Below are 11,918 nucleotides of genomic sequence, written 5' to 3' on the forward strand. Positions count from 1 at the left end.
CCTGTTATCAGCGGCAGCTGGATGCAATCACATACCAATGTGCGTTGGCTTGTTTAGTTTACACTCAAAGTGGATGGGTCTCTTGAAGAAAGATTCCAATTCATTGTACATGCAACGAGACGTCTCTGTTACCTTCTTCAAGGACCGAGGATAACCTTCAGCTTTGCAATTATATAAAGCCACAGAGATTCAAATTTGCATGAAAGAATGATTCTGTTGCAGTACTCACATTGGAATTTTTGTTTTAATAAAAGTCCATCACTACAAGAGAATATTTTAACAGAAACTGGATCTAATTCTGTTCCTTTTCATCAGCAACATTGAATTCTAAGAACCCATTACAGCAATGCAAGTGTATGAAGAATCAATTTTGAACTTTACTACATCATTCATATTATATGCATGCTCAGTAAGGTGTGTCACATTTCGAATCCCAAACAGACTAAAAGAAGGGCAATATTTCAGCACTCATGGACTGCTGAGCTCTTAAGCTCTTGTGTCTCCAGTCATACTGACTTTAGTTTTGGGCAATGCTTCTTTCTGTGCATCATTGCAGTTTTGGAATGAGTGAATCTCCTGCCGCACGGAAGGCACTGGAACGGTTTCTCTCCAGTGTGGATTCTCTCGTGGTCTTTTAGGGCTCCTGACTGTTTGAAACTCTTCTCACAATGTGAACATTTGTAAGGTTTTTCTCCAGTATGGATCCTGCGGTGCACTTTCAGCTGAGTGGCTGCAGTAAAAGATTTACCACAGTCTTTGCACAAATACTCTTTCTCACCAGAGTGTATTTTCAGATGGTCTTTAAAACGTATCAGCCACGCAAAACTCTTTCCACAAACAGAGCACAAGTAAGGCTTCTCTTTAGTGTGAGTTTTCATGTGGGCCTTTAGGTCTTTTTCCAGGACAAACCTTTTATCGCACTGATCACACTTAAATGGCTTTTCTCCGGAGTGAAAGAGTTTATGAATTCTGAGACTATTTGACCATTTGTAACTCTTTCCACACTGATCACATGTGAACGGTCTCTCTCCAGTGTGAATTCGTATGTGACTCTCAAGGTTGGTTTTAGCATAAAAATACTTCTCACAATGAGGACATGAGAATGGATTTTCTCCACTGTGAATTCGCATGTGACGATCGAAGTGGTCTTTACGTCCAAAACTCTTTTCACACTCAGGGCACTTGAATGGTTTCTCAATATTGTGAACCCTTAAGTGAATGTTAAGACTTCCTCGACTTGTGAAACTTTTTTCACACAGCTGACACGAAAATGGCTTCTCTCCGGTGTGAATCCTTATGTGAATAATAAAGCATTCTTTGTGTCTGAAACTCTTTCCACACTGAGGGCATGTGAACGGTTTCTCTCCAGTGTGAATTCTCATGTGTACTTTGAGGTTTCTTTTACTCGTGAAGCTCTTTCCACACTGATGGCATGTATCATCATCATTCTCCTCTTTAATCAACTCCATCTTTACGTCACTGCTTATTCTTATTGAGTGTGGAAGGCCTTATCTGAAAAAAATAATAATAATAATTACACACACACACACACACACATTACTCCATAAACTAGGACTGAAACAATCAGTCAACATTATCAACAATAAACCATTCTCAACATATTTACGTTTGAAAAGACTTTTGAACTCATATGACCGAATGCTCAAGACTCAAGTAGTTAGTTACTAGTTACTTTGGGTAATATATACTGAGCCTATTTTTATTTAGATATATAGATAAAATGTATGTAATGTATGTGTGTGAATAAATGTATATATTTCATCAGCCTTTACTGCAATTTATGTAATTTAATATAAAACCTTGCCTGTTTACTTAAGTAACAAATATATGTGTCATGCCATAACATATTTTTAATATGACTGACTTTATATTAAATGTGAATTTAACATTGAAAGTTAATGTGATATAAATATTGCTACTAATCTTTCATTGTTCGGAAAGAGAGCAAATAACATTAACATTATTAAAGATCATTTTCACTGACAGTCTAGAGTTCAGTCACTCTCAGAAACTCCCATTAAAATCACTGAAACTGTTAACACTGTGAAATCAATATCTTAATTATAGATTCGTACACACATCTGCACTTTGTTGTTTCTGACGAGAGAATTTGCTAGAAAGAGGTATTCAGTCAGCGAGCGAGTGAAGGAAGCGTCAGCGATGACTCATCGGAACACCTCTGATTGGCCATTGCATTCAAAAGCTCAACAGAATCGTGTGTGATTGGTTATAATGCGCAGCGCTGTTAAACACGTCTGTCACAGCATCAGCAAGCGATCAAAAATCTGAATTTAACAGCTGATGATATGAATCGCTGAATTTACTCGCACCGGTGTGATTGTATTTATTAAATTAATAAAATCTTAATCAGCCATTTTCTTTTTCTTTTGGAAGCTGCATTCAGCTTGACTCCCCCCTTTTGCGCGGACGTCACAGGTACGTCACGGCGCTAGCTGGAGGCAAAACAAACGGAAAACTGGAGGCGGCTAATACAAACCAACACAGGGTCGGCTACTCAAGGAGCTTAAAATGTCGTCTTGTTGTGTTGTTGGTTGCCAGAATCGACGGAGAACATTTTATATACATTGTTGTGATTAATTGTGACCGGAATTTAAGAACATGGTAAGAAAGAATAAATACAGAAAGTTTATAATTAATTTGCAGTCTTCAGAATTTTTATTTCTAGAAAATATTTACATCTTAATAATAATTTACTGTAATGTCATTCTTCATTTAATCTAAGGATTTATACACCCTCAGTTTCTCTTTACTATACACGCTCGGTTTCTCTATCAGGTAAGTGTAGATGTCAGGCCACTCAATCGGAGGTAATCCTGTCAGATCGTCCATCCAATGAGTTATTGTGTACGGGTCGACCAATCTGGTTCCGTCCGTTAAAGTTAACTTTTTCAAATAATTATCGCGGTCCCGGACAGTGAGTGACCTTAAATATTCAGATAAAGCAGATATATTCAGATTTTCTCCAGCCATTGTTAAAAAAAACAAGCTAAGAAAACTCGCTAGCTACCGTTTGTTCAAGTGTTGAGGGGAATCTTTCTGCCTCCAGCTAAGCCCCGCCCACACAAATACGTCACCTTGTTTACCAACTGTAAAAGGGTCTATAAGCCACACACGTACAACAAACTAATGTCACAGTGGTATCGTATACTGTAATCGAATGTAGCCCAAGTTATTACCTGTTAAACAGTAGACAGCACACGCGTTCATCTAATAAGGATCTCCATCGCAAGCAAATAATAGCCTTTGCAGAATTGCTTTCAATTCAGTGCAGTTCCATAGCCCCGTTTTCAACGCTGCTGATGTTAAACATTACAACTCTGAGTGAACCGCTTCAGACGCTCAGCGCGTGTGGCAGGGAACTGAACGACTCATTCAAACTGATTCATGAACCAATTCACTCGTTTGCCTTGATCAAGCCTTCGAACAGAATTGACTCAAAAGAATGAATCATTCGCGAATGGGCATCGCTCATTTCCCAGAGAAAAGTAGACGGCGCGTTTAGAATAAACTGAAGCATTTATAACATTTATTGCATTAAGATAAAGTAACAAGAGGACAGTCGCCCACAGTAAAGAAGTAAAAGCACAGATTTTTCCCCACCTCTGGCCAATGGTGACCATTCAAAAATGGGCAAAGAGCCCTTTTCAAGTTTTTTCTTAAGTTTGCAGGCCTGTAACTCAAAACGTATTAAAGGTTTTGTAATGCTAAATTAGGTAATGGGTCTTTTGGCATATTTATTTTTAAGGCCCTTAAAAAATACATGAATAATAGAATAAAGAATGGTTTTAACATGTGTCTGCTGTTGTGTCTGCTCAATTGAGCACCTTCCTGCACAAAAATGATCTGTATGAAGAATTTCAGTCAGGTTTCAGGCCCCACCATAGCATAGAAACTGCATTGCTAGTTTTACTTGATCTTAGTGCTGTGTTCGACACCATAGATCATGACATACTCATAGATCGATTACAAAACTATACAGGTATTCAAGGGCAGGCTCTAAGATGGTTTAGATCCTACCTGTCCGATCGCTACCATTTTGTTTACTTAAATGGGGAGTCATCTCATTTATCATCAGTAAAATATGGAGTGCCACAAGGATCCGTCCTAGGTCCCCTTCTATTTTCAATATACATGTTGCCCCTTGGTAATATACAGGATTAGTTTGTCCTGTAATGCTGATGATACTTAACTATATATCTCAACGAGACCAGAAGAAACTTCTCAATTATCTAAGCTAACAGAGTGTGTTAAAAATGTAAAAGATTGGATGACAAATAATTTTCTCTAATTAAATTCGGATAAGACAGAGATATTAATTATTGGACCAAAAAACACTACACAGAATCTTGTAGATTACAATCTGCAACTAGACGGATGTACTGTTACTTCCTCTACAGTCGGAAATCTGGGTGTTATATTAGACAGCAATATGTCTTTTGAAAATCATATTTCCAATGTTACAAAAACTGCATTCTTCCATCTTAGAAACATTGCCAAGCTACGAAACATTTTATCTGTTTCTGATGCAGAAAAGCTAGTTCATGCATTCATGACCTCTAGACTGGACTATTGTAATGCACTTCTAGGTGGTTGTCCTGCTTCGTCAATAAACAAGCTACAGGTCGTCCAAAATACAGCAGCTAGAGTCCTTACGAGGTCAAGAAAATATGATCATATTACCCCAATTTTACAGTCTCTGCACTGGCTACCTATTAAGTTCTGTATCAGTTACAAATTATCATTACTTGCCTATAAGGCCCTAAATGGTTTAGCTCCTGCGTACCTAACTAGCCTTCTACCACACTACAACCCATCACGCACCCTAAGGTCACAAAACGCTGGACTTTTGGTCGTTCCTAGGATAGCAAAGTCCACTAAAGGAGGTAGAGCTTTCTCACATTTGGCTCCCAAACTCTGGAATAGCCTTCCTGATAATGTTCGGGGTTCAGACACACTCTCTCTGTTTAAATCTAGATAAAAACACATCTCTTTCGCCAAGCATTCAAATAATGCATCTCTTAAATTGTGAGTTTAGTTGCATCTGATGAAATGTGCATTTTTATTCATTAGCTTGGGTTAAACTAATTTTACTTTGTTGGATCAGCAGCTATGCTAATGATGTCTCTATTTGTTTCTATGTTTTGCCGGATTTACACAAGCTCCAGTCTGGATCCAGAACACCTGAGAAGAGATGATGCTGACCATCAGAGGACCTCAGATGATGCTAAGCCTGAATCAACAAAATAACTAACAAATATTGCTACAAGTGTGACTGCATCATATAATAATTATTAATTAATAATATTAATAATGTTCATCATCTGGCTGACTACGTCTTGTATTAATTTTTTAAAAAATCCTGTCAAACGTGCACAAACTGACAGTCACCACTGATAAGCTATTACTAAATATTGTAGAAACATAATTTTCTGTAAAGCTGCTTTGTAAGGATTTGTATTGTAAAAAGCGCTATACAAATAAACTTGAAAATATTGTGTTTTGTGCAATTTCACTGACAAAAATGGTACCTATAAAACTCTGATTAACACTGCTGTGTTTCTTTACTGAATGAATTTTTTTTACACTACAAATGAATCAATGATTCGGTGAGCCAAACATAACAACAGTCCCTGTGTCCATACTATCAGGGGCGTCGCACCCGTGGGGGATGTGGGGGTTTTAACACCCACACTTTTCCCGGTGAGAGGGTTCGACACCCGCACATTTTCTGCAGTTTTCCCGCAGTCTTGCACAAACGCCTTACTACAGTCGTTCCTCCGTTTCTCTGACCGCTCTGTGCTCGCGCGGCTGCCTCCTCCACCCTCCCCCCCCCTCCCTCTCAAACTTGACACCGGCTTTGAGTGTGATCGGCTGATGATTGGCTGTTCTGCCTTAAGTCCCGCCTCTCTTGGGGTGTTATCAGCATAGACAGTAAAAGAAATGGACACAGCGACCCCATTGGAACTCAATGGAGACAATTAAAGCCCATTTTTAGCGTTTTTTAGCACTTCCGTTTCTGACGCGCAGACTCAAACGAAGCTTGACTACGTCAGCAACCTGTCTGACAGATGTAAATCTTCTAGTAGCTGTGTGTGCAAACTGCCATGGTTAATCTTGCAGAGATGGCGAGCTTGAGCGGGGAGTTCTTTGGTGTGAGTGAGCAGGAGTATTCTGATTAATTATTTTGTGTAATATTTTAAAATGTAATGCCAGTACGCCATATTAAGTTAATTGCCTGCGAGCTTCTCCTCCTGTCTGTACGGTAATGCGACAGAGAGTCGAGTGGTTATGACGCAATCGTTAGCCTATTTTTTACAAAAACTGTTTCTACGGGGCCATAATGTAACATAGAAGGTAGGCTAATGGAGCCCTTTATTCATTGTCGTGTATCTTTAGAAATAAATAATGGACAGAGTCTTTAAACGCCTCAGATGTAAAGTTATTCGCTGTCAAAGTGACGCCAAAATGAATGGGAGTCAATGGGAATGCTAACGCAAGTGAAGTTCTGCTAAAAGATGGCAGCCCCCATCCGACTTCAACTTCCGGTCGAGTTCCTTGCCCCTTGGTTATCGGTCAGCTCGTGCTGAGGAGGCGGGAACTTATGGTTATTTACATCTCCCAGGTACTTTGAATGAGTGTTTATTCTTTAGATGTTTTTAAATAAGCTTGATATGTGTTTGGGAAGATGTTCTGTTAATCGTTTTGTTGACATGTCGAGTGTTTTCGGTATTATATTTAGTTTTTTTAGACTATTGCTAATTGCTATTATTGGGATATTGTTTGCATACCTGTTGAAGAACTATGAAATAAAAGTGTATATTATTTCAATGTTTAAAAACAGTAAATTGTTACATTATTTATACCACCAGAGAAAAAGCTTTGTGTGGGCGTTTTTTCTCCCCTTTTCTGATTTTGCGTTTTTTTCTACCCTTTTCTGATTTTTTTTTCTTTTTTTTTATGTAGGATAATTTTTTTCCCAGCCAAACGCTGCAAGCCGGAAATCCAGCACAGTGCCAGAGAACTTTAAGCCCTGCATTTTGTACCCCTCTGTCAATGTGTTCATAATTTTTATTGTTAATAAAAAAAACACATCCATCCCCCACACTTTTGAAAAGCTTGCTACGCCCCTGCATACTATCCATCCTTAATAGTATGTGAGATTAGAATAAGTGTGAGGATTTTTGAAGTCTTGCCCTACTCTAACAACACACTCAAAAGTGTGTACTTTTTCTTCACCAAAAGAAGACATATTTTAAGTGTGCAGTATAAGTAATCACATTGGGACAATCATTTGCTTAGTTTCAAAATGAATCAACTAATCGATTATTCGACTCATTCATATAGACAACGATTTGTTGCCACCTATTGAAGCTTTTAGTTTTATATTAATAAGAGTATAGTTTTCTTTTTAGAAATCATTTCATATTTCAGTTTTTTATTGTGTTTTGTATGTTGAATCAACATATTTCTTTCTAAACCTTTTTTTTTTGCAATGTCGTCTTATATACCCAATTAACTAATCTAATTAATTTGATTTTTTTTCTTTGCAATTAGACTGAACATTTTAATATAGTTAAACACACAAACACTAAAATCATGTTAATTTACAGACTACAACCTATTCACTATTTGAATTAAAGTTATTGTTCATTTTGCTAAGAGGAGCAACTGCAAAGATTCAGGAGTAAAAACTACATTTAAACAGGTTTGGACCTAACAAAATTCATATTTGTTTTTATGTTTTAATTTAGATTTTATTAAATAAGACAGTAAAAACTGATCTTCTAGGCAGCCATCTAAAGATAATCTGCATAGCAGGGAGGAAAATTAATATAGGGAATGCTTGTTTGGGTAGTTTACAGCATCAAGGTTAAAACGGTTAAAAATTAAAAAATAAATAGTTACATCCAAATGGAGTTGTGTAACGTTAGCTGATTTAGCTCCAGCCTGGCAAACAAAGCTGACAAACCTGATTTAAATACTAGATAATAATCATTCAAATACTACCCAATCCCTTCTGCCATTATACTTACAGAGAGACAACTACTAGACATTACAATTACTCAAAACACCTAAATCATGAGAATGATTAAATCTATCCCAAACCACCACTTACCAAACAGAACAAGAGCAGAGGACGGAAGAGTTCGCGCTGTTATTGTTCTTCTTCTTCTATTGTTGTTACTGGCGGAGAGCAAAGAAGTTCTAGATGAATTACCGCCACCTGCTGGACTGAAGGTGGAAGCGCTTAAAGAAGGTGGAAAACATTTCTATACAGTTCCCATAAAGGGTTCCAATGATATAAAGTCAGTTAACTTTTAATTTGCATGTAAAAATGAGTTGTGTGCACTGCTCATGGTGGCATGTTTGCTTTAATAAAAGTCGATTTTAACAGAAACTGGGACATTTTGTTTTATTTCCAACAGCAGCAGTGAAAGCTAAGAAACAATTTAAGTAACACACTTACATTTAGTCATTTTGCAGACACTTTTATCCAAAGCGACTTACAACTGGGGGATACATAAAGTGATTCTTCTTAAAGAGGCAATCAGACACAGGAAGTGCTTGTAATACCAAGTTTTGGAGATTGTTCAAATAAATACAAACTAGAAAGATAATAAAGGGGAATGTATTTTTTTATTATGAAGTTAAGTATCTTAAGTTTTCAGCTGTCGCTTGAAAGGAATGGTGAACTAAAATGTTCTGGGACGTGATTTTGTGCCTCTCTGTGATGGTAACACAAGCGTCGCTCATTATCGTATCCCAGACTTCTGACACCAGGATTTCTGACTGAAGTTAATGGTGAAATTGTAGAAGAGCCTAGCTGGATGGAGAAATCATACTGTAGAGCTGGAGTGGCAAGGAAGACAAGAAGCCCAGTCTTTGCCAGGTTGAGAGGTAAGTGATATTCTTTCATATATGGAGAAGAGAAGGGGTCCAAGAACGGATCCCTGAGGAACCCCAGTGACAAGTTGATGTGCTTTGGATACCTCCCCTCCCCAAGCCACCCTGAAAGACCAATGAGATATGATTCAAACCAGAGAAGTGGAACCCCTGTGATGCCCAGTGATGAGAGGGCAGACAGAAGGATCTGATGACTGACAGTTTCAAAAGCAGCGCATAGATCCAGCAGAATAACAACTGATGATTTGGAATCAGCTTTTGCAATCCACAGGGCTTCTGTGACTGACAGTAGTGAAGTCGTCATTGAATGGCCACTCCTGAAACCTGACTGGATAGTTTCCAGTTTGTTGTTCTGTGAGAGAAACAATGATGTCTGGTTGAAAACAACTCTATCTTGGGTTTTCGTTATGAATGGAAGGAGAGAGACAGGTCTGTAGCTATCTGTAAGAGAAGTGTTTAACGTTGGTTTGTTGAGCAGTGGGGTTGAATGCAGTGGAGAAGGTGCCTGTGAGGAGAGAGGGGACTGGGTCTAGGGGACATGTTGTAGAATGACTGGAGAGGAGAAGCTTTAAAACTTCCGCCTCAGTGAGGGGACAGTTTTAGCAGTGGGTGTGATAAATACATCATCTGAAAACTGTATAAATAAGTTTGTATTGTTTGTTGAAAATCTGGAATTGGAGCGTGCAAAAAAGTAATGCATATTACTAATCAAAAATTAAGTTTTGATATTTATAGTAGGAAATTAGTAAAATATCTTCAAGGAACATGATCTTCACTTAATATCCTAATGATTTTTGTCATAAAAGAGAAATGTATTATGACTCACATAATGTATTGTTGTCTATTGCTACAAATATACAGTACCTGTGCTACTGATGACTGCTTCTGTGTAAAGTTACAAATCTTTATTATGTATATAACATAAAAGACTGCAACTTTTTTTCACATTTCGAATCCCAAACAGACTAAACCAAGGGCAATATTTCAGCACTCATGGACTGCTGAGCTCTTAACATTTGTAAGGTTTTTCTCCAGTATGGATCCTGCGGTGCACTTTCAGCTGAGTGGCTGCAGTAAAGGCTTTACCACAGTATTTTTACAAATACTCTTTCACACCAGAGTGTATTTTCAGATGGTCTTTAAGACTGCCCGGCCACGCAAAACTCTTTCCACAAACAGAGCACAAGTAAGGCTTCTCTTTAGTGTGAGTTTTCATGTGACCCTTTAGTCGTGATTCCAGGACAAACCTTTTATCGCACTGATCACACTTAAATGGCTTTTCTCCGGAGTGAAAGAGTTTATGAACTCTGAGACTACTTGACCATTTGTAACTCTTTCCACACTGATCACATGTGAACGGCTTCTCTCTGGAGTGAATTCGCATGTGACTCTCAAGGTTGCTCTCAGATGCAAAATATTTTCCACAATGAGAGCATGATAACAGAATATCTGTGGCGTGAATTCGTTTGTGAATACTTAGGCTGCGTTTAGTTGTAAAACACTTTGCACAGTGTTGACATGAGAAAGGCTTTTCTCCTCTGTGATTTCTCATGTGACGACTGAAGAGGGCTTTACGTTTGAAACTCTTTTCACACTGAGGACACTTGAATGGCTTCTCAATACAGTTAGACTTTTTGTGAGTCCTAAGTTTTCCCCAACTTCTGAAAGCAGTTCCACACTTCTGACACACATATGGCTTCTCTCCAGTGTGAATCCTTATGTGCCGTATTAAGCCTTGTTTACGTGTGAAACTCCTTCCACACTGAGGACATGTGAAGGGTTTCTCTCCAGTGTGACTCCTCATATGGTCTATGAAACTAGCTTTATATGACAAGCTCTTTCCACACTGATGGCATGTGAAATCCTCTTTCTTCTCTTTATTAAACTCTTTCTTTACAACACCAACACTCATTGTGGCATGGAAGTCCAGATCTGAAAAAAAGAATAACAAAAAAAGCAATTGTAATGGAGTCAAACATGCAGCCTTTGTGAGTATACTTCATCTGATAGCATGCACAAACAAATCGTTGATTATTTCATTGAAACTGTAAGTGTGATTATTAACTGCAATTACACTGAGTGATGCTTATACCACTGTTTGAAGCAACTGCATGCCATATTCTTTATGAAAATAAACTGAAAAAAACTCTTTTAACTGAAAAAAATTATTGCATTCCTATAACATTAAGCCTCAAATGTCAACTATACATTGGATTGGTTTCTTTACAAAACAAAAAAAAGTAAAAGTAAAAATATGCATGGTATTATAATGCTATACTAAAACAAAAACAAATGTAAAAACCCTTAACATAACGTAGAAAAAACACACATCTCAAGCATGCAGAATAACATGAGTGGACTTTTGACAGTTAATTGCTTCTTTGAATGATTATGTAATTGTGGCATTTATAATTGTTATCAAGATTAGAAATGTGATTAATTATGCAGCTTTCTACAATAATAATAAGTTGTAAAAAAAAATCTATATTTTTAAAAGTTTAAGAGAAAGCTGGATGATCGAAGTTAATTGATGCCTTTTAGTTAATTGATGAAATAACCAACATTTAGTTGATTAACCACTCTTATAATGGTTAAAAGAAATCTAAATAATATTTTTTTGCAACCATATTCCATACAATGATTTCTACCACAACTTTACTTAACAGTTAAACAAATTAAATGCATTTAAGTATTCATCTAAAATGTTTTACTTTTATATCAAATAGCTGCAACTAAATTTATATGATATTTTATACGTAATATTTAAACAAATTAGCCTTTAAAAATTGACTTGCTAGCAAAACATTAACATTATTCAGAGTATCTAACCCATGATAAAAAAATTATATAACTGACTGAACTAAAACCAGCGCTTACCAAAACACAACAATAAAATCAGAGGACTGAAGAGTTTGCGCTGTTATTGCTCTTCTTCTTCTTCTTCTTCTTCTTCTTCTTCTTCTTCTTCTTCT

The 11,918-nt window shown here is 37.2% G+C and overlaps 1 protein-coding gene across 2 annotated transcripts; it reads right to left on the bottom strand.

Moving 5' to 3' along the window:
* Window positions 1-225: 225 nt before the first annotated feature.
* Window positions 226-11,918, bottom strand: LOC127950457 (gastrula zinc finger protein XlCGF8.2DB). 2 transcript variants are annotated; one of them, XM_052547534.1, is made up of 3 exons: window positions 11,824-11,918; window positions 10,194-10,878; window positions 226-909 (listed from the first exon to the last, which is right to left on the bottom strand). In XM_052547534.1, exons 2-3 carry the CDS (start codon window positions 10,856-10,858, stop codon window positions 507-509), a joined length of 1,068 nt encoding a protein of 355 aa, XP_052403494.1. In that variant the 5' UTR covers window positions 10,859-10,878; window positions 11,824-11,918; the 3' UTR covers window positions 226-506. The 2 variants fall into 2 exon arrangements, with proteins under 2 accessions (XP_052403494.1, XP_052403495.1); XM_052547535.1 differs by lacking the exons at window positions 10,194-10,878; window positions 11,824-11,918 and adding an exon at window positions 8,159-8,315 and having other exon boundaries at window positions 226-1,512.

The sequence above is a fragment of the Carassius gibelio genome, chromosome B2, assembly GCF_023724105.1.
Source record: "Carassius gibelio isolate Cgi1373 ecotype wild population from Czech Republic chromosome B2, carGib1.2-hapl.c, whole genome shotgun sequence".
In the NCBI taxonomy this organism is placed as follows: Eukaryota; Metazoa; Chordata; class Actinopteri; order Cypriniformes; family Cyprinidae; genus Carassius; species Carassius gibelio.